General features: G+C 43.7%; 1 protein-coding gene across 2 annotated transcripts in view; it reads right to left on the bottom strand.

Annotated features, from left to right (window-relative positions):
• KPNA3 (karyopherin subunit alpha 3) overlaps positions 1-23,594 on the bottom strand; it is a 51,342-nt gene that overhangs the window by 7,397 nt on the left and 20,351 nt on the right. For both annotated transcript variants that reach the window (XM_056562058.1, XM_056562057.1), the window contains exons 2-13: positions 19,992-20,036; positions 17,652-17,741; positions 16,194-16,223; positions 13,983-14,035; positions 13,772-13,867; positions 10,054-10,139; positions 7,675-7,761; positions 6,566-6,735; positions 5,071-5,115; positions 4,492-4,623; positions 2,567-2,695; positions 1,136-1,240 (exon numbers count right to left, since the gene is read on the bottom strand). In XM_056562058.1, coding sequence (XP_056418033.1) covers positions 1,136-1,240; positions 2,567-2,695; positions 4,492-4,623; positions 5,071-5,115; positions 6,566-6,735; positions 7,675-7,761; positions 10,054-10,139; positions 13,772-13,867; positions 13,983-14,035; positions 16,194-16,223; positions 17,652-17,741; positions 19,992-20,033 — 1,065 coding nt within the window. In that variant the 5' untranslated portion in view covers positions 20,034-20,036. The remainder of the gene's footprint in view (positions 1-1,135; positions 1,241-2,566; positions 2,696-4,491; positions 4,624-5,070; positions 5,116-6,565; positions 6,736-7,674; positions 7,762-10,053; positions 10,140-13,771; positions 13,868-13,982; positions 14,036-16,193; positions 16,224-17,651; positions 17,742-19,991; positions 20,037-23,594) is intronic.

Raw genomic sequence — 23,594 nt, 5'->3', positions numbered from 1 at the left:
AGTCTGTGATGAGCGTCACACACAGAAGGTGGTGAGGCAGGAGAGTGCAATCCCAAGCTAACCTCCTGCATGGCCTTAAAACTGTTACATATATAGTTACATAGAGGGCAATTTATCAAGCTATATAGAACCTTTTTTTAGTTTAAATTTTGTCGCACAAAAAGTCTCCGTCACTTCCCATGCGACTTTTGATCATATTTGAAAGTGAACCACCATTTGCAGTGCTTTAGACTAGTTTTATGCAGCGAGCACTGATTCATTGGCCCTCATTTACTAAGAGTGTTGTGTAGGTTTCTTTGTGGGTATTAATTCCCTACAATTTATTTTCCACGGTATTTACTAAGGTTTCCCTACATTTTCCACTTTCCCTACACTTTGCTATTTTTACACATGCTCTGATCTGTAGGGTTTTCCTCAGCTCAAATCCACTACATTTTCTGTGGAAACCTTAGTAAATATGTTGTTTTTTTTAAATTGTTGGGAACATGCCCCTTTTAGGAGACCACGCCCCTTTCCCAGCGGTCACGCCCTTTTTGGGGGGTTTCTTAGCAAAATGGAGAGTTAGTCAAAACAAAACATGTCGGGTTTGCAATAGTAAATGAGGGCCATTATGTGAGACTTTTCTCAGAAAGTTGCAAAAAAGTCACAGCTGCCGTCTTTTAGACACACTCACACTTATGTACTTCAGCCCTGTAAAGCAGTCTAAACTGGAACCATGGGCATAGGAGCCGGTAAATTAATCAAGTGGCGTGCGACTTTTGATGAATTTGGCGCAGGAAGGTAACATCAAATGCAACTTTTCTGCTCTAGAATAGCATACATACTAGACAACAATTGAAGAATTCCCCTAATAGTTTTTTAAGGTTGAAAGAAAGACAAGAGTCCATTAAGTCTGTCTGTGATCTGCCTGTGTAATTTGAATGTCCCTTTTCCAATCCAGGGAGTGGAGAGGGGTGGAACGATGCAGGGAGCACAAGGTTGGCAAACCCCTTCAACTTAAGGTAAAAAACTTTCTATAGACATCAGGACAACGGTTCCAGAAACGGCAAACCAAAGCCTCTAACATAACCATTTCCAGAAAAGTAATACCGCCCCTTTAATGCACAATATACACATGCCTTAGACTTAGGCTCACCTTGGCTAGCTGGTGTATTATCATGGGGATTAGTCCGGCATCAATTACCGCTTGAACCTGTTGCTGATTTCCAGCTGTGATATTGGAAAGGAACCAGACTGCTTCCTGAAATAACGAAAATACAGACAGACTGTAAAAGCAATGCCAAGTACTTACATTCACATCTCTGCACTTTACATTGGGAAAATAAAATCAGTTTAAGGATACTTTCACACAGCTGTAATACCCAGACTGCTGCGCTTCTCCTGAACTAAAGTTAGATCCCCATAGAACCATATGAGGATCTACATTCAGCTCAGAGGAACCACAAGAGGTCTGGGGATTGTGGCTTGAATAGGCAGGGTAAAAAGTCTTATTACAGCTACTGTGTGTGAAGCCTAATAGCCGAACATTTAGGAAATTTACTCCATATGCATCATGCGAACAGTAAACATAAGGGAGGATTCACAAGTGGCAGATTTTGTTGCAAACATTTTTGTTGCTGTCCCACTCCCAGAAATCCAAGTGCTAGATACCAAAACAACTGTATTCTAAGGAATGGAACCAAAGTCTGTAAGGGTGCTTTCACACCACGTTTTCAGCCTACGGCTGCCAGCTGGGGGAGGAGAAGACCGTGCGCTCCCGTACCCCAGCCAGACCAGCGCTGAAATCAATTGACTTTAATGAGCCGACCGGAGTCACCATTGGACTCCAGTAGGCTCATTTCTGCCCCATCGAAAATGAGCCTACTGGAGTCCAATGGTGACTCTGGTCGGCTCATTAAAAAGTCAATGGATTTCAGCGCCGGCCCAGCTGGGGTACGGGAGCACGTGGTTTTATCCTCCCCCAGCCGGATCCAGCAGCCATAGGCTGAAAACGTGGATCTAACTAACTTGAATCTAATATTGTTACTGTAAGGCTTATTTTAGACTGGATTCACACACAATGGTTACTGATTGGAAGCCAAAAGTGGGGTCGAAATGATCAGGAACTATAAAGAAAGGACTTAGATTTATTTTTCCTGCTAGAGCCACACTTTGATTTGGCTCAAAAACAACATGAGTGATTCCAGCATTAGTCAGATAACCAGCTGCACAGCAGCAAAATACAGGCTATGGGGACCCCAAGGATTAAACATTATCCCCTATCTCAGTGTTTCCCAACCAGGGTGCCTCCAGCTGTTGCAAAACTACAACTTTTAGCATGCCGGGAAAGGCTCTGGTTGTCGGGAATGCTGTGAGTTGTAGTTTTGCAACAGCTGGAGGCACACTGGTTGGGAAACACTGCCCTATCCTGTGGACAGAGGATTTATGTTTATGGTGGGAAAACCAATTATGGCTCATTTCATCTTCAAGTGTTTTATCATTTCTGTACATTAGAATTTTTTTTAAATAATATTAAGGCTAAACATTTGAGTATATAGTGATATATACAAATCCACAAGAAAAATACCTTATTAATTTTCTCTTTAGGATGTGTGAGTAGATTTTGAAAGTGGGCGAGAACGTCGCAGTTTAACACCACTTGGGTCTGTTCATCTGTGCCAGTTACTATATTACCCACAGCTCTTAATGCTGCCGTCTAAAAATGGAGAAAAACAAAAACATGGAAATAAAGATTTCTGCATGTATGAAATAAAAATAAATAAATCAGGATTATAGTAAACAGAAACTAGTATAAAACAAGCTAGGACCTTTGTAGAGATCCCCAATTCTAGTTTTCACTGTTCGGGTTTGTTCACACAACGGAATTTCCACAATTCTGCAGAAATTCCGTTGAGCAAAGCTTGCTGAACGAAATTTTGCAACGTAATTTCTGTGTTCTCAGAAGACCTTGGAATTGCGCAAAATATAAAAGAGTGATCTTATATCTCTGTGGAATGTGAAATATCAGGAGCAGAACGCCCACTGCGGAAATACCACTGTATGAACGGGACAGCAAAATCCCATTCAAGTCAATAGTCATTAAATTAAAGCGGAATTTCCATGCAGAATTCTGTCGCAATATAATGCCTATTGACTTGAATGGGATTTTGCTGCTCCATTGAGACAGCAGAATTTCCGTATGTCAATATACCCTTACAGGGGTATTCCCGCCATGAGCTTGTTATTCCCTATCGATAGGAGATAAAAAGCGGCAGCTTCATTCATTCCCTATGCGGTCACTAAACATTTTAGGATTCAGTGATTGGAAACATTTAACATTGCGTATGAATGGAGCTGTGACGGTGCAGGCATGGCACGCTTAGTTCATTTTGTGACAATTATGTCCCTGTTCTTGGGATTGGTGGGGTCCCAGCAGTAGGACAGCCACTGACCAGCTTGTAATTCCCAGTCATAGGGTTAGGGGATAAGCTGGGAGGGGAATACACACTAAAACTCAAAAAAAATGTCATTCTGCAGTGTACATGACTGGGTTTTTGTTTGGCTACAGTATTTACATAAGTTTTCAGAAAAATGTTACCTAATGCTGAATGGCTGTTAGATTGTTCCCAAAACCAGAGACTGGTAGGCTGGTTACTGTGCCTGGACAACTGGGGGCAGTACTGTAAAGTCTGTCAGTAAACTGTTCTATCTGTCCCAATGGGCATCAGCTGACTGGCAAAGAGTAACAAGGAAACAAAGTTCTCTGCTCAAAATTCTCCTAATGTTGTGCAAGGCATAGTATGCAGCTCTACAAGTTCTAAGAAACAAATATTTGGAGCTATTAGTACCCATAAACTTAACCCCTTATGGTCTTACAAAGGTGAAATCAGGAATGCCACAAATCACATTTAAAAGGATAAGTATCATGATTAGAAACTTATCCCCTGTCCGAAGGAGCAGGGGATCCGAGCAATGGGGCCACCGGGTCTCCAGCACAGGTGCGCGTCACGACCCCTTCCCCTTCCATAAAGCTCTATGAGGGAGCTGAAGATTGCCAAATGGCTCTCCCATAGAGTTGTATGGAGTGGGGGGTGGTTGCCCCTGCGTCGGGCGGGGGTCGTGACACGCTCCTGTGCTGGAGACCTGGGGCTCTGAACAGGAGATCATGGGGGGCCCCAGTGCTCGTATCCCCCGCGATCTGAAACTTATCCCCTATCCTTCGGATAGCGGATACGTTTTTAATCATAATACTTGTCCTTTAAAGGGTTACTATATCTCAAAGACATGACATATTTCTAAGATATGCCAACACTGTGGTTCTGTGCTTTAGGAACCCCACCAATCCGAAATGGGTATATAGGACAATTCCCTGCACAGCTGGAGGCTAGGAGTGAAGGGAATGCAGCACTGACGTAGCTCTGTGACCTCTTCATTTTCAGGACCGATGGGGGTCCTAGTGGTTTATTATTACTTTATTACTTTAGAATAATCCTTTTAAGCAATTGCTTTTACCTGAACTTTCACTTCCTGGTGACTCAAAAGTGGTACCAAGTACGGCACAACTCCAGAATCTATCACCATCTGTATTTGTTCATTGCCACCATCAGTTAGATAAGACAAAGCCCATACTGTATCCACTAGAATCTAAAAAAGGGAGAAAAAGCCAAAACTTATACTGAAAAATAGGATAACCAATAAAAGAAACGTATAAATCTGGTAACAGTAAAACTAAACAGACAATAGATGGTAAGGATTATCAAATGAGTCGTCCGACCAACACCGATGGGTAGGGTAGGAAATCCCACATCTCATCTGAAAGGAGACAATTACATGTGTACGCAGCAGCTTCATCCATTATTTGTAGGACTGATTGAGATAGTCAAATACAGGGCTTTGTTCTCCAGAAGTCCCATACACAATGAACATGACTACCACTCTATTCATATGGAAGACTCAACAGCCCAGTGTTCTGGCCCGCCCAGGGGGTATACATTTTTTTCCTTATCTTCTGGGTACAGGATGAGTAATGTTGGGACAACCTCTAACTGCACAGTTACATAATAATGCTACAGTGAACTCCTATATACTTACATTAATGTCTGTGTGGTATATTAGGACACAAAGAGCAGGCAAAATCTAGACGAGGAAATACAAAAAACTTTATTAGGTAAAGACCATTAGGTTGTAAAAATCAATTTCTGCAATTCAAGTCTCAATATTTAACATACAGTGGTCCCTCAACATACGATGGTAATTCGTTCCAAACGACCCATCGTTTGTCGAATCCATCGTATGTTGAGGGATCCGTGCAAAGTATAGGAAGTTATACTCACCTGTCCCCGTCACTCCGGACCAGGTCCTCACCGCTCCCGATGCTGTCCCGCTGCTCCGGTGTCTTCTTCGCGATCCTCCGGTGTCTTGCGCATCTTCTCCAGGGTCCGGGCCTTGCTTTCTGGTGACGTTATTACGTTGTTGCGCCGGGACGCCGTGCGTAGCGACGTAATAACAACGCCGGAAAGCAAGGCCCGGACCCTGGAGAAGATGCGCAAGACACCGGAGGATCGCGAAGTGGACCCGGAGCAGCGGGGATAGGTAAGCGAACCTGCCAGGGATGCTTAAACTGCTATCCGACAGCAGATTAAGCATTTTGCGCTGTCGGATAACAGTTAATGCGATGGCCCCGACATATAAAAAGCATCGTATGTCGATTTTATCATATGTCGGGGCCATCGTAGGTCGGGGGGGTTACTGTATTACAAATTACAAGGAGGAGAGGGGAGAAAGCAAGTACAGTGACCCCCCAACCTACGATGGCCCCGACATAAGATGGCCTGTATGTCGTGGCCATCACATAAACGGCTATCCGGCAGCGCAGACTGCTTCCGCTGCCACCGGATAGCCGTTAACGGTGCCCCGTGTGGTCTGCTGACGATCACTTACCTGTCCTCGGGGCTCCGGCGCATCCTCTTCGGGATCCCCTGCATCGTCTGCGCTCTCCATCGTCGTCATCACGTCGCTGCGCACGCCGTCCCATCATCCGATAGGAGCGGCGTGGTGGCGGCAACGGAGAGCGAGGATGCCGGGGAAGCAGAGGCCTTGCCGAAGCGTCGGGGTCCCCCCGGAGACAGCGATGGAAGGCGACATCCAGGGCAGCGGTGACGGTCCGGAGCGGCAGGGACACGCGAGTATAACCTCCAATACCAGTGGTCTTCAAGCTGCGGACCTCCAGATGTTGCAAAACTAGAACTCCCAGCATGCTGGGTGTTGTAGTTTTGCAACATCTGGAGGTCTGCAGGTTGTAGACCACTGTCCTATACTTTACATTGCACAGATCCCTCAACATACGATGGTTTCAACAAACGATGGTTCATTTGGAACGGATTAGCATCGTATGTTGAGGGACCACTGTACACAACAGCTTGTAGGACTGTGCTTCCTACTTCACGGATTTCGAATAAGCCTCTCTGTAAACCTTGTGTGTATTAACAATATATTGAAGAGACGTGTGCGCTGCAGTAGAAACATTACAGAATAGGATACAGAACCAGGATTACAACAATAGATTCTAGAACGGTCTTCTTATTACCTCCTGCACAGTCTCCATTGGTGGTGGAGGGTCCTTATTCCTGCACAGATTGACTATGACCCATGTGACGTTCCGGAGGAAGGTGATGGGGATGGAAGGGTTGATGAAGGACAAGAGCGGTTTGACAACTCCAAGTGAGATGACATAATCTCTACACTGAGGACCATCACCTACAGAAATGAAAGGGTTTCAAAAAAAAAAAAAAATCTTGCATTAAAAATGTTATTGGAGAAAAATAAATAAAATGGGTGATCTTGAAATGTATGCATGGGTAGCATAGGGCTGGGCGGTATACCGGTTCATACCGAATACCGAAATTTTTGTGCTGCACGATATGAATTTTAACCCATAACGCAATACCGGTTTGGCTCCTCCCCCTCGGGAATGAATTATCAGCCCAGCGCTGCGCTGTCCCCATCGAGGTACTACTCACATATGTCACCTGCAAATGCTGCCCTCCTCGTCCTCCTGTTTGTTGTGGCCGCCGGTGCTGACACGCTATACCAGTGGTCTTCAACCTCCAGATGTTGCAAAACTACAACTCCCAGCATGCCCGGACAGCCAACGGCTGTCCGGGCATGCTGGGAGTTGTAGTTTTGCAACATCTGGGAGGTCCACAGGTTGAAGACCACTGCTCTATACTGTATCCCTATGCCCGGGCTGCAAAAGGTAACCAAAATAAACTTTAACTCCCCTTCCCTCGTCGGTCCGGACCAGGTTCCTGGGGACGTGAACGTCGGACAGCCGTCAGCCTATCACCGGCCTCAGCGATGTTCTGCCTCGGCCGGTGATAGGCTGAGCCCACTGTCATGTAAGGAGCTCTGGGCGGTTCCAGTTATATATCGTGGAACCGCCATAAGTTGCAAAAAAACCGCGATACACATATTTGGCCATATCACCCAGCCCTAGGGTAGCCTTCCCTGACTGCCCCTGGGACAACTGTTGGCATGTCACACTGTGGCAACAATCCAGGGCTTACTTTTACTTTCCAAATAGAACTTGGAAAACTGCAAAGTACCTGCATGTCTTGCATTACAGTTACTTAAGGTACAAATATATGCGCTCTGGTTTTTATTAACATATTCCATGCACACACACAATATACCTACCGATAATATTTCCAAGTGCCCAGACTGCTTGTTCACAGACATTTTGATGCACGGAATGAAGAAGCCTCAGAAAGAGGGGAACAGCATCTGTTCAGAGCAAAGAAATGTAAATGAATGTCACTACGGCCGAGAGCTTTAGATATCCCACAATACACTAGGACAGTGTTTCCCAACCAGGGTACCTGTCCAAGCATATTAGACCGACATGGACGGTAGTTACTCTGGTGACTGAAGGATCCCCAGGAGCCACATAATATAAAATTGGTGTTCTCAGACATCTAAGCATGTTGGGAGCTGTAGTTTTGCAACAACTGGATGCACACTAGTGGTGACACATACCGTATACAGTATACTCGAGTATAAGCAGAGTTTTTCAGCACGATTTTTCGTGGTGAAAACGCCCCACTCGGCTTATACTCGAGTGAACTCTCCGACTGTCAATCCCTTCTTCAGTGGTCTTCAACCTGCGGACCTCCAGATGTTGTAAAACTACAACTCCCAGCAAGCCAGGACAGCCATCGGCTGTCCGAGCATGCTGGGTGTTGTAGTTCTGAAACCTCTGGAGGTTCGCAGGTTGAAGACCACTGCGGCCTTAGTCATCATCCAGCCCCCCCTTTTGTTTTGTACTCGCCTCCCCTTGGCGGGAAGTTAGGGTGAGCTGGTCCGGGCCATCTGTGCTGCAGGAACCGTCCGGTGGGGATGGTTAGTTGTTGCAGGCTGTCCATTTTCACCAGGGGGGGGGGGCCTCTTCTCCGCGCTTCGGCCCCGGACTACTGATGTTGCCTTGACAACGACGCACAGGGACGTTCATGCGCAACCTTCCTGTGTGCGTCGTCGTCAAGGCAACATCACTAGTCCGGGCCCGAAGCGCGGAGAAGAGCCCCCCCAGTGAAAATGGACAGCCCGTAACAACTAACCAGTGCCATGACTATGGCCGCAGTGGTCTTCAACCTGCGGACCTCCAGAGGTTTCAAAACTACAACACCCAGCATGCCTGGACAGCCATTGGCTGTCCGGGCATGCTGGGAGTTGTAGTTTTGCAACATCTGGAGGTCCGCAGGTTGAAGACCATGGGATTGACAGGCGGTGATGATGAGGGGGGAGGGGGGGATGAAGACGAAGGCCGCAGTGGGCTTCAACCTGCGGAACTCCAGAGGTTTCAAAACTACAACTCCCAACATGCCTGGACAGCCATTGGCTGTCCGGGCATGCTGGGAGTTGTAGTTTTGCAACATCTGGAGGTCCGCAGGTTGAAGACCACCGATTAAGGGATTGACAGGTGGTGATTATGACGGGGGTCTGGATGATGACATGGGGGGGGGGGGGCGGGGATGTATTTCCCACCCTAGGCTTATAGTCGAGTCAATAACTTTTCCTGGGTTTTTGGGGTAAAATTAGGGGCCTCGGCTTATATTCGGGTCGGCTTATACTCAAGTATATACGGTATGCACCACTTTTACACAAATTCCAATACATGCTCTCTTGTTGGGGGTCTTAGCAATTATGTTCTACCAACCTCACTTCTAGGATATATCACAGAACAACAACAACAAAAAAAAAAAACTCCTCTTTACAGTTAAAAAGGACATGTGTGGTACTGTTTATGGAAGAACCCATTCAACTGTTTTTCTAATTCTGGATACCTCTTATCTATGAGAACAATGTACCGTATTTATCGGGGTATAACATGCACCGGCCTATAACAAGCGCCCTAATTTTTCCAAGGAAATTTGGGTAAAAAAGATTTAAATGCGTGTATATTTCAAAAACCTTATTGGCCCCGCAGAAGCCGCTGCGGTTCAAATATTTCATGTAACTGCAGTGGCTTCTATGGGGCCAGAGTCCCACCGCCCAATTCCCATGTCCCTACTACCCATCCCGGCATGCGACGTCACTCCGTGCACAGCGACAGCACAAGACGCCGCCAGAGCCTATAGAAGCGGGCACACAGGACAGGGAAATATGAATGACGGGATGGGTAGTGACATGGAAATTCGGGTGGTGAGACTTCTGTGGGGCCAGAAAGTTATTGGCGCATAACACGCAAATAGACTTTAAGCTTAAAATTTTAGTTTGAAAAAAATGCGTGTTATATACCAATAAATTACGGTAAGTCAACATGTAGGTTACAGCCACACAAATCTACATATATAATAATATAAAATATATCCAATTATTAAATTCTCAACAATAAAAGAATCTAGGATAGCTCCAAGGGTCTGTGCTGATGGTCTGACGATAGTTCTTTACTGACCTCCCCCCTGTAGCCTCTGCAGACACTTACAATCTCCTTAGTTACAGTATAGCCGGAGAGTATGTATTTGGAGCACTATTATTATTGATTAGCTGCCATAATAAGACATTCAGCATAGGACTTACTGGACTGGACCACTGCTTGGGTTTGCGCAGATGTTCCTGATGCAATATTGGTTAATGCCCAGGCCGCCTCAAATTGTAAAGAAGGACTGTAAAATAAAGAGGATTTTTTTTTTTAAGATATCACATTATCTTCTTAAGAATAACATTAAAGAGAAAATGGTGTCTGGCACTTCACTCTGATATAGGAATGTCCCAATACCATTGTTTTTAAGTACTCGCCGATACCAATTACCGATACTTTTTACTATGTCATGTGACAGGGTTTTTTTTTTTTAAATGGGGAAAAAGGGGCTTTTTTTTATTTTTTATTAGCAGAGAATGTTTTTATAAATTTTTTTAATCGGGGGGGTTCAAAATTTCATTAGGTAAGGTGTTAGTTCACATTTTTGACAAATTTTCCCCCCTTTTTTAACCCCCACAGGGCACAATTACATGCAATCTGTAGATTGCATACACTGATAAATGTGCAATATCATTGATCAGTGTTATCGGTGCTCCTTTACTACTGCCTGCCATGGCTAGCAGCAGTAATGGAGCGACGATTGGATGGCACGGAACACTGTAAGGGACCTCTGGCTATCCTTACAGCCGATCGGGACACCGCAATGTCGCTGCAGTGATCCTGATCAGCATCCCTGAGCTAACAAGCCGTTAACTTCAGCAATTTTAGACTGCATGATCAACTCTAAAAGGTTAATGCCGTACATCACCGTGATCGGCTATGACGCGCTCAGCTGCTGCCCGTACTGCATAGTTCGGCACCTCCGTGATACCTGCCGGCGGGGGTCCCGCCGGCGAGTATCGGATTAGGTATCGGGGACATTTGCATGAGAACAAGTACTCGTGCAAGTGTCCAGTATTGGTGACGATACCAGTATCGGGACATCCCTACTCAGATGTACGGTTCCCTTTAACCCCTTAACGACGCAGGACGTATATTTACGTCCTGCGCCGGCTCCCGCGATATGAAGCGGGATCGCGCCGCGATCCCGCATCATATCGCGTGGGTCCCGGCGCTAATCAACGGCCGGGACCCGCGGCTAATACCACACATCGCCGATCGCGGCGATGTGTGGAATTAACCCTTTAGAAGCGGCGGTCAATGCTGACCGCCGCTTCTAAAGTGAAACTGAAAGTATCCCGGCTGCTCAGTCGGGCTGTTCGGGACCGCCGCGGTGAAATCGCGGCGTCCCGAACAGCTGATCGGACACCGGGAGGGCTCTTACCTGCCTCCTCGGTGTCCGATCGACGAATGACTGCTCCGTGCCTGAGATCCAGGCAGGAGCAGTCAAGCGTCGATAATGCTGATCACAGGCGTGTTAATACACGCCTGTGATCAGGATGAGAGATCAGTGTGTGCAGTGTTATAGGTCCCTATGGGACCTATAACACTGCAAAAAAAAGTTAAAAAAAAAGTGTTAATAAATGTCATTTAACCCCTTCCCTAATAAAAGTTTGAATCACCCCCCTTTTCCCATAAGAAAAATAAAACAGTGTAAAAAAAATAAACATATGTGGTATCGCCGCGTGCGTAAATGTCCGAACTATAAAAATATATCATTAATTAAGCCGTACGGTCAATGGCGTACGCGCAAAAAAATTCCAAAGTCCAAAAAAGCGTATTTTGGTAACTTTTTATAACATTAAAAAATGAATAAAAAGTGATCAAAAAGTCAGATCAAAACAAAAATCATACCAATAAAAACTTCAGATCACGGTGCAAAAAATGAGTCCTCATACCGCCCCGTACGTGGAAAAATAAAAAAGTTATAGGGGTCAGAAGATGACATTTTTAAACGTATAAATTTTCCTGCATGTAGTTATGATTTTTTCCAGAAGTGCGACAAAATCAAACCTATATAAGTAGGGTATCATTTTAACCGTATGGACCTACAGAATAATGATAAGGTGTAATTTTTACCGAAATATGCACTGCGTAGAAACGGAAGCCCCCAAAAGTTACAAAATGGCGTTTATTTTTTTATTTTGTCGCACAATGATTTTTTTTCCGTTTCGCCGTGCATTTTTTGGTAAACTGACTAATGTCACTGCAAAGTAGAATTGGGGACGCAAAAAATAAGCCATAATATGGATTTTTAGGTGGAAAATTGAAAGGGTTATGATTTTTTAAAGGTAAGGAGGAAAAAACGAAAGTGCAAAAACGGAAAAACCCTGAGTCCTTAAGGGGTTAACATGCATGCATCAGAGGACAAAGGCATTATAACTCTGGCTTTAGTGTTGCGGAGCAATAAGTAGTTCACCAGTAACACTGTATTTTGAAGACAATCACAGAAAGCCGCACTCACCACCTGATGATGCCAGTCTTACTTTATTGGAACATGTTCGGCAGGTACATAGGTCTAAGATGTGGGGGCACTTCCATGGAGGTGCCCTGTCCCTTAGACCTGTGTACCTGCCGAACATGTTCCAATAAAGTAAGACTGGCATCAAGTGGTGGGTGCGGCTTAATAACCCCTTAAAGACGCAGGGTTTTTCCATTTTTTGCATTTTCATTTTTTCCTCATCACCTTCTAAAAATCATAACACTTTCAATTTTGCACATAAAATTCCATATGACGGCTTATTTTTTGCGCCACCAATTCAACTTTGCAGTGACCGTCATTTTACCCAAAAATCCATGGCGAAACGGCAAATAAATTAATTGTGCAACATAATTGAAGAAAAAAATATAATTTTGTAAATTTTGGGGGGTTCCGTTTCTACGCAGTGCATTTTTCGGTTAAAATAACACCTTATCTTTATTCTGTAGGTCTATACGGTTAAAATGATACCCTACTTATATAGGTTGGAAATTGTCGTACTTCAGAAATTATCATCTTCTAACCCCTATAACTTTTTTATTTTTCCGCGTACAGGCTGGTATGAGAGCTCATTTTTTTGCGCCGTGTTCTGAAGATTTTATCGGTACCATTTTTGTATTGATCAGACTTTTTGATAGCTTTTTATTCATTTTTTCATGATCTAAAAAGTGACCAAAAATACGCCATTTTGGACTTTGCGCGTACGCCATTGACCGTGTGGTTTAATTAACTATATATTTTTTATAGTTCGGACATTTACGCATGGGGCGATACGACATTTTTTTTATGGGAAAAGGGGGGTGATTCAAACTTTTATTAGGGAAGGGGTTAAATGACCTTTATTAACTTTTTGTTTTTGCAGTGTTATAAGCTCCCATACGGGACTATAACACTGCACACACTGATCTATTACACTAATCCCTGCAAAGCCATAACTTTGCATGGATCAGCAAGATAGGGGCTCGATTGCTCAAGCCTGTAGCTCAGGCTTGGAGCAATCAAACGCCGATAGGATGTGACAGAGCAGGGTAAGGGGGTCTCCGCTCGCGTCCTAGCTGATCGGGACATCGCAATTTTATCGCGATAGTCCCGATCAGCCCGACTGAGCTGCCGGGAAGCGTTTACTTTCATTTTTCTAAAGGGTTAATAGTGCGCAGTACAACGATCGGTGCCACATGCTATTAGCCCAGGATCACGGTGATGCAGGGTCACAGTGTGACTCAGTTTTAAACACCAGGACCGGACGAGGGGCGTACAGGTACGCCCTTCGTCCTGAAGGAGTTAAGAATAATACAACTTTACTTCTACGGTTAACACAGTTTATCATCCATTCCGTCTGGTCAAGCATCATGAACATTTAAGAACTGGAAAAGAATAGGAGGTAGACTTGAACTTACTTATCATCTGCCTCTAAACATTTCACCAATATCGGCAAAATTCCAGATTTTATGAGGTCGTCAATTGGTGGATTCCTGTCACTGGAAAGCAACTTCCTGAAAATAGAAAGAACACATTATAAAAACAGAGAAAATTATTCTTCAGTATGTCAGATTGTCACTTTGTAATACAGCTGATATGATGCCTTCAGCTCCCAGCCCATGACTTTACCTTGCAGCCTGTACAGCACTTAGTTGAGTTGTTGGGTTATCACTGGTAGCATTCTGAAATTAATAAAGAGAAGGGTTAAACTGTAGATTGGCATATGACAATACACAGATGGAAAGAGGTTTGGGGTCAAAAGGGGAGATTTATCAAAACCTGTCCAGTGGAAAAGTTGCTGAGTAGCAACCAGACAGCTTCTTTCATTTTTCCAAAGTCATTTCAAGTCTGGGGGATGATTGGTTGTATATACTCGAGTATAAGCTGAGCTTTTCAGCACGATTTTTCGTGCTGAATTCGCCCCCCTCGGCTTATACTCGAGTGAACTCTTCGCCTGTCAATCCCTTGACAGTCGTCTTCAACCTGCAGACCTCCAGATGTTGCAAAACTACAACTCCCAGCATTCCCTGAGAACAGGGCCACCCGGTGTAGATGGACAGCCCAGAACGACTAACCCTCCCCACCGGACGCTCCCTGCAGCATAGCTGGCCGGACCAGCTCACTCTAACTTCCCACCGAGGGGAGGTGGGTAAGAAAACTAAAGGGGGGTCTGGAGGATGAAGGCGGCCGCAGTGGTCTTTAACCTGCGGAGCTCCAGATGTTTCAAAACTACAACTCCCAGCATGCTGGGAGTTGTAGTTTTGCAACATCTGGAGGTCCGCAGGTTGAAGACCACTGATGAAGAGATTGACAGGCGGTGATGATGAGGGGGGGGGTATGATGACAGAGTGATGACGGGGGTTTAATGACGGGGGTCTGGATGATGACAGGGTGATGATGATAGGGGTGTTAATGACGGGGGTTTGGATGATGACTGGGGGGGATGATGTATTTCCCACCCTAGGCTTGTAGTCGAGTCAATAACTTTTCCTGGGATTTTGGGGTGAAATTAGGGGCCTCAGCTTATATTCGGGTCAGTTTATACTCTACATGGGATTAAGTTAGGCATCAGTGGGATTCTATACCAGGCCAGAAAGTTAAATGCCAGGGATTGGATGCAGCTGTCATCTAGATTGAATGCTATGATCATGCTAGGGAAGGGGGATCTACTAAAAACATGGGGGGGGGGGTGAACAGAATTGGTAATTTTCCCCTCATCCAAGACCTGAACTCCCTATACCGCTCCCCGCACATGGGGGAGATTTATCAAAACCTGTGGAAAGGAGAAGTTGCCTAGAGCAACCAATCAGATTGCTTCTTTCATTTTGCAGAGGCCTTGTTAAAAATGGAAGAAGCGATCTGATTGGTTGCTATGGGCAACTTTACCTCTGGACAGGTTTTGATAAATCTCCCCCTTAATCGCCGATCATCTCAAGACGTCCACCTACGCTCCCTCCTGGTCCACCGGCTCACAGATGACTTGCTGTCCTACTCTTTCCTTTCACTCTGCATGTAGATTGTGAACCCTTGATGGCAGAGCCCTCTCCCCCTCTGTCAGTCGACAAGTTACAACAGTCCCATGTTAGTGTTATGTACTGTTACCTTTATCATATGAAAAGTGCCCTGGAACCAAGGGCGCTATATAAATAATAATAATACAAATTACTAAAGGAACAAAAAAGGGATACAGATTATCCATTGCAGTAGTCTGGATTCATAAACTGCAATGTTCCATGCAAATTTTGCTGCGTGTTTAATCCATGTTACCGTGAAAGTGGTAACGTCTGGTGACAATCTGCAGTAAGCTAATATTTCCACATACAGAAAGACAGTGAAACATGGATGAGTATAGTAAGATCCACTTGCCTGCTATGTAATCCACTGTGGACTTTACCTGTACAATCTTGCAGTTTAATATATTGTGGATCTCCATGCAGATTCCTCCCATTTCTATGTGTAGTTTAGGTTGCAGAAAGTTACACTTCACTGGTTAATGTGGAATCTATGGTGGGTAGATGAAGTGGGGCTAACCCTGGTGTGGATCCACAGCATATCACACTGCAAACACACTGGAAATCCAAGGGCCGACCCTAAATTTCTGCTGTGGATTCTCTTCCAACTTAGTGGCGGATTTTTCAGACAGAAAAATCCAACATGTTAATATATAGTCACAGACTGTAGAAGATTTTCTGCAGAATTATGCGATGGTAAATCTGATGAAAGGAAATTCTACAACAAATCTGCTGTATGTGACTAGATCTTTGAAAAGGTCAATGTAAGTTGACTGGGGAACAGACAAAGCAAAATCGCATGCACACACAATCATTACAAGACACGTACCTGTAGTATTGCTTCTAGTGTTACATTTTGCTGCAATGGAAATATAGCTGCATTAGCATTTGTTACATTTCTATAAATCATTTCTCTAAATGCTGTAAAAAAAAATTAATAAATAAAATTGCTCAGGCCAGATGGCAGCTCCCATAGTGTGCTAAAATTGTAAAAAAAATAAAAAGAAAAAAAATAAATAAATAAAAAAAAAAAAGCCGACATCCACGGAAATCCTGCCTACTCGTCGTCCGTTTCATGTAATTTTATGAGATTGTCATATTTTATATTTGAGCGAACATTAATTTTTATCTTGATACTAATATTTTAGTGAACACCGTGATTCCACAAGGGCCCTGTGGGTCACGGTTACCACTGTATACCATTATTTTATATTATAATATTGCTGATTATTAATAAATTATTATAATCATTTTCACTTACATTTGGTGTCCACTATCATTGACCTTCGAGACCCAATTCCTGTGTTTTTTTCTTATATAACTCTGAACACCGTGGGTATAGGTGTTATTATTGGGCTGGCCAGGTCTATTTTGGGGTAGATATAACAGGAGCCACTCCATACATTATTTCTCCCCCTTTTTTTTTTTTTTTTTTTTTTATAAAATACCGCCGCGTGCGTAAATGTCCAAAGTATTAAAATATAAGAGTTAAACCGCACAGTCAATGGCATACACACAAAAAAATTCCAAATTCCAAAGTCCAAAATTGCGCATTTTGGTTACTTCATATCCCATTAAATTTAAAATTAATAAAAAGCGATAATGACTCAAAAAATGAGCCTTCATATAGCCCTGTATATGGAAAAATAAAGTTATAGGGGTTAGAAGATAATTTTAAACATACTAATTTTGGATCATTTAGTTATAATTTTTTCAAATTAGTAAAATAAAATAAAACCTATATAAATTGGGTATCCTTGTAATCGCATGGACCTACAGAATATAAATTAAGGTGTCATTTTTACCGAAAAATGCACTGCGTAAAACAGAAACTCCCAAAATGGCGTTTTTTCTTCAGTTACACACCACAATTTGTTTTTATTTCGCTGTAATTTTTGTTATGAAATGATTGAGGTCTTTACAAAGTAAAATTGATGATGCAAAAAACAAGCCCTTATATAGGGTCTGTAGGTGGAAAACTTTAAGAGTTATGATTTTTAGAAGGGGAGGAGGAGGAAAAAACAAAAGTGCAAAAATAAAAATTCCTTAGTCCATAAAGGGGTTAAAGGAGAAATAGCTAATGAACTAAAAATCTTAAACATGGTTAACTCCTTGCTAACCTATGATTGGGTTATCGCTAAAGTTATTTGTTGGTAAATCTCACCCAAAGAACATTCATTCTGGTTGACAGTATTTTCATCAGCTTTAGTTTAGTCTGTACAGGTACCTTTAGCATTGCCCCAACTGTAGTCACAGATGGATACTAAAGCCGACGTGTAACACATACCGATTTGAAGTCTCCGTCTACATCAGAATCTTCTAAACTTTCTTCTTGGGGAACGTTTCTCTTCTTCAAGAGGTGCTCGTCTCTTTTGTTCTGAAAGCAAAGTGGTACCCGGAAAATTGAGCATGTGGGAAAAGGTGGTTGGAAAGAAGTCTTAGTAAATCAAACGCAACATCAAAACACTCAAACATCCAATAGCTGTAATGCCAAAAAAACTATTGCAAGAATTTCAATGTGCCCATCAATTGTGTTTTGTCTCATAGTGACTAGTCAGAAGTTGTGATCAGTGGGGGTCGGGTGCTAAGACCCCACTGATCGCTAGAAAAAAGGAACAGAAGCACTGTGCTCCTTCACTCCTGCTTAAATGTCAGATTCAAATGCTTTTTATATGTTGCACATCTTGGAAAAACATTACGCTTCCTAATATACTTCATAAGAAAATTGTATTTCCTTTTTATAGAAATCATTTCTTATAAAGTCATTGCTTTGTCCAGGCATGGACAAAGTCCAGAAAATGAGGGTGGGCTAGCATTCCTCTGTGCTCTTTCCTGTCCTATCAGACAGCACAGAGGAGTGCTATCAGACAGGAGAGAGAGTACAGAGGAGTGCTATCAGACAGGAGAGAGTACAGAGGAGTGTTATCAGACAGGAGAGAGAGCACAGATAAGTGTTATCAGACAGGAGAGAGAGCACAGAGGAGTCCTATCAGACAGGAGAGAGAGTACAGAGGAGTACTATCAGACAGGAGAGAGAGAGTACAGAGGAGTACTATCAGACAGGAGAGAGAGAGTACAGAGGAGTGCTATCAGACAGGAGAGAGAGCACAGAGGAGTGCTATCAGACAGGAGAGAGAGCACAGAGGAGTGCTATCAGACAGGAGAGAGAGCACAGAGGAGTGCTATCAGACAGGAGAGAGAGCACAGAGGAATCCTATCAGACAGGAGAGAGCACAGAGGAGTGCTATCCGACAGGAGAGAGCACAGAGGAGTGCTATCAGACAGGGGAGAGCACAGAGGAGCGCTATCAGACAGGGGAGAGCACAGAGAAGTGCTAGCCCACCCTCGCTTACTGGACTTTGTCAATGCCTGTGCTTCAGTTTGGACAAAGCCATGATTTCTATAAAAGGGAAATAAAATTGCTTTATTCTAGAAATCAGAGGGGGTCTCAGCACCCACACCCTACTGATCACAACTTCTGACATTCTGACAAAAGGCAAATTGCTTAAGTTATGTTATTATGATATATTTAGTCCTCAACAGGCCGCAATTACCATTGCAACAGCTGGGTGGCGAAATGTAGCACATACATCTCTTGACAGAGCATTGTTTTGTTTTTGACATGCTTTTTTAAAGTATTTTTCATGAAAACCAAATACAAACAAACATACTCCAGGCAGTTACGGAGTAAGGCTAAAAAAATAAATAAATAAAGGGTTTTGACATGAATAAGTTGACTCCCGGTTGTTACGCATCTGACATTGTCCAATCAGGGTTGACTGTTTAGTGACATGCCCCTTTGGTAAAATTTCAAGGAGGAATAACAGAGGAACAGCACAACAAAGGTATGAGAAAAGATTTTTTCATGGTGAGTGCATGTATTCTACTTAGACATATCATGAGATGCCAGAGGTTGTCTGCTTTATTTGTACCTATTTTGCAGTTTTTCCTCTTCCTGTTTTGAGAATTACATAAAAGCCCCCAAAAGTCTCTATATCCCTGGCCTGAAGCACATAGCCCTAGACCAGTGTTTCTTAAAGTGTGCCTCCAGCTGTTGCAAGACTACAATTTCTAGCATGCCTGGACAACCGAAGGCTGTCCAGGCATGCTAGGAGTTGCAGTTTTGCAACAGCAGGAGGCACTCTTTAAGAAACACTGGTCTAGGGCTATGTGCTTCAGGCCAGGGATATATAGAGACTTTTGGGGGCTTTTATGTAATTCTCAAAACAGGAAGAGGAAAAACTGCAAAATAGGTACAAATAAAGCAGACAACCTCTGGCATCTCATGATATGTCTAAGTAGAATACATGCACTCGCCATGAAAAAATCTTTTCTCATACCTTTGTTGTGCTGTTCCTCTGTTATTCCTCCTTGAAATTTTACCAAAGGGGCGTGTCACTAAACAGTCATCCCTGATTGGACAATGTCAGACACGTAACAACCGGGAGTCAACTTATTCATAAAATTCTAGGAGGAATTACAGAGGGACAGCACAATGTAAAGTTCTCCCAAAGAGGTCCTCTGTAAATGATAAAAATAATTTTGCCATCAATGTCCATGAGATTGTATTTGATGAAATGCAACATATTTAGTCTAGGAGAGAATCAGAGACAAGACACTTTATTACCTTTCGTAGCTCTACGGTAACTTCATTTCTGTGTCTTCTCATAGTCTAGAAATACAATAAAACATCACATTAAATCATTGGGGGAAAAAATAAAATAAAAAATAATTTAGGAAAGCATTCAATAACCTTTCCATACACAAACAACCAACTCAAAAGAAACCCCAATAACCATACACTGGTAGCCAACTACTTCACTACAACAGTGTTTTCCAAACAATGTGCCCACAGATGTTGCAAAGCTACAACTTCCAGCATGCCCGGACAGCCAACGGCTGTCCGGGCATGATGGAAGATGTAGTTTTGCAACAGCTGGAGACACAGTTTGGAAAACACGCTAGCACCACATGTATTAGTGTACTTGTTGTCCCTAGGGACCAACTGAATATAGAAATCTACTCAGCGCATCTGCAGAATGCGCTGATTAAGGGTGCTTTTGCTGATATTTAAAATACTAACACACTGTCCCTCCTAACATGTTTCGCCACCAAAGTGACGTCTTCAGAGGTTAGGGAACAATGAGCCATTGTTCCCTAACCTCTGAAGACGTCACTTTGGTGGCGAAACATGTTAGGAGGGACAGTGTGTTAGTATTTTAAATATCAGCAAAAGCACCCTTAATCAGCGCATTCTGCAGATGCGCTGAGTAGATTTCTATATTCAGTTGGTCCCTAGGGACAACAAGTACACTAATACATGTGGTGCTAACATGCTGGTTTTTTTTTAAAAATCACTTATAGCTCTGTATATCCACTTTATTGTTTAATTAAAAGTTAAGTTTTAATCAAGTGAGGGATAAAAAGTGGACTTTTTGCTCAGTCCTTTTGGGCTGAGTTGAGGTATTAAATAAACATATGTTTAGTCCACCCCTCACTAGGGTCATTGATCCTTGTGATCATTATTTTTGAGTTTAACAGTTTGGAAAACACTTCTCAAAAAAAAAAAAAAAAAAAAAAAAAAAAATGTAATTGTATTGACCCACAGAATAAGGAAAACCTGTTTATATTGTAAAGTGCACAGCGTGAAAACAAAACCCGTCAACATTTGTGTTTTTCTTCTCAATTTCCCCACACAAATAATATTTTTTTTTGGTTGCGTCATACATTTTATGGTAAAATGATTGATGTCATTACAAAAGGACAATTGGTCACACAAAAAAAATTAAAATAAAATAAAAACCCTCATATGGGTTTGTGGATGGAAATATGAGAGTTATGATTTTTAGATTAGAAGGCGAGGAGGAAAAAACTAAAATGCAAGATTAACCTGTTCAGGACACAGGGCGTATGCATACGCCCTGCATCCCGAGTCCTTAAGGACGTGGGGCGTATGGATACGCCCGTGGGAATTCTGGTCCCCGCCGCTAGCCGGTTGGGGACCGGATCGGGATGCCTGCTGAAATCATTCAGCAGGCATCCCGGCACATCGCCCAGGGGGGTCCTGAGACCCCCCATGTCGGCGATCGGGGAAAATCGCATGTCAATTCAGACATGCGATTTTCTCCAATTCCGGGGCTGATCGGGTCTCTGGTGACCGATCACCCGGAAAATAGGGCTGATCCGATCAGCCTAAGGGATAGGAGTGAGGTCGCAGAGCTGGGATCTCCTCCTATCCCCTGCCATTAGCAGAACGGAGTTCTGACCAATAGCAGCGCAGGACAGGGGGTTGCCATGGCAACCCCCGTTCTGCCCGCCCCTGGATGTCGAGGGGATCGTGGGAAGAAGATGGAGGCCGTACCTGCAGGAAAAGATGCTTGGGGACCCGGGATCTTCGCTGGAGACTGCTGGATCCTGGCTCAGGTAGGGAATCGTCGGTGGAGGGGGGGGGGGTTCACGACAGGCTCTATCCATGACAGAGCCACGGAGAGCAGGGAAGCAGAGGTAAGCCCTCCGACTACCTCCACAGTGGATCGCCCGCCCATCCGCAATCGCGCTGCGGGGGTGGGGGCGATCCACCCCACTAACCCACCAGGGAGCATTTACAGATCCCTTTAGACGCGGCTGTCAGCTTTGACAGCGGCGATCTAAAGGGTTAATAGCCAGCCGCGGCGATAAATGCTGGCTATTAGCGGCGGCCCCCGGCTACTGAGAACAGCCGGGGGCTGCAGAGTACGGAGCGGGCACGAGTCGGGAGCCCGCTCCATACACACTGCAGGGCACCGCATGCTGGATATTAGCTGCGGTGATGCGTTAGCGGCCCCCGGCTACTGAAATCAGCCAGGGGCCGCAGAGTATGGAGCGGGCACGAGTCGAAGCCCGCTCCATAAACCCACGTAGCGTCAGATCCGGCAGACAAAATGTGGAACTTGTATCTCCTGATGCCCGGGACATGCTGTTCCGGGCGTCAGGAGATACAAATTCCACATCACTAAAAGAATTGATTCAAAAATATTTTGAATCGATTCAGTATCGGCAAGTGAAAAATCGCGATAATCGCGCAAATCGATTTTTTCTTACATCCCTATTCTGTAACATCTGTCCCTTCAGATTTAGCAATTTTCATGAATTTTTTGAAAATTGCTGCTCTACTTTGAAGCCCTCTAATTTTTTTCAAAAAGCTAAAATATGTCCATTTGATGATGCCAACATAAAGTGGACAAATTGTATTTGTGAAGAAAAATAAAATTTATTGTGAATATCCATTTTCCTTACAAGTAGAGAGCTTCAAAGTTAGAAAAATTCAAAATTTTCTAAATTTTCATGAAATTTGGGGATTTTTCACCAAAAAAGGATGCAAGTAGCGCCAAAAATTTACCACCAAAATAAAGTACAATATGTCACGAAAAAATTCTCAGAATCAGAATATTTGGTAAAAGCGTTTTCGCGTTATTAATTCATAAAGCGACGGTGGTCAGAATTGCGAAAAAGGGCTCAGTCCTTAAGGGGTTAAAATTGGCCTGGTCCTTAAGGAGATAAAATCAATGACTAAAATCAGTGCCACCATTACTATAACAGAGTCACACACACACACACACACTCACTGATTCCATCAGCACACACAGTGATGTCCTGTCTCAGTTGCTGATTGGCTGAGCGGGCGCAACATCACCTCTCAAACTTGGAAGTGTCAGACAGCAGAGCTTTTTTATTTATTTATTTATTTAAACTCCCCCAGGCTGCCAGCAATTATAAAAAAAAAAAAAAACAGTACTTACCTGTCACCACTCCCCTGGTGTCTCCAGCGTCCTGCTCCGGAGACTCCGCAACAATCCTCTTCCTGGTTGCCGATAGTCAATCACATTGTGGCTCAGCTAATCGCCTGCTGCAGCAATGTCCTGCCTTGGCAGGTGATTGGCAGAATGAGGTGTCACGTATACAATGCGGCCGACAATAAGCTGAGCTGCAGTGTGACAGATCGACCACTGGCAACCAGGAAGAGGATTGCAGGGGAGGCCGGAGCAGTACCGAAGGGAACTGGTGGCAAGTGTGCCCTGTTTGTTTTTTTAAAATGCCGGCAGCCTGGAGGAGTTTGATTTGAAAAAAAAAATAAAAAACAACTGTCTTGGAGTTCTCCTTTAATATTCAGACTAATTATTCCTGTATGCCCATGATGCCAGAAGAACCAACATGGACTAAGGCTAGGATTACGTATGTCCGGCACACGTGA

This window comes from Hyla sarda, chromosome 2 (genome assembly GCF_029499605.1).
Source record: "Hyla sarda isolate aHylSar1 chromosome 2, aHylSar1.hap1, whole genome shotgun sequence".
Classification (NCBI taxonomy): Eukaryota; Metazoa; Chordata; class Amphibia; order Anura; family Hylidae; genus Hyla; species Hyla sarda.
The sequence above is the reverse complement of the archived record's forward strand: the minus strand, read 5'-3'. Positions and strand labels throughout refer to the sequence as shown.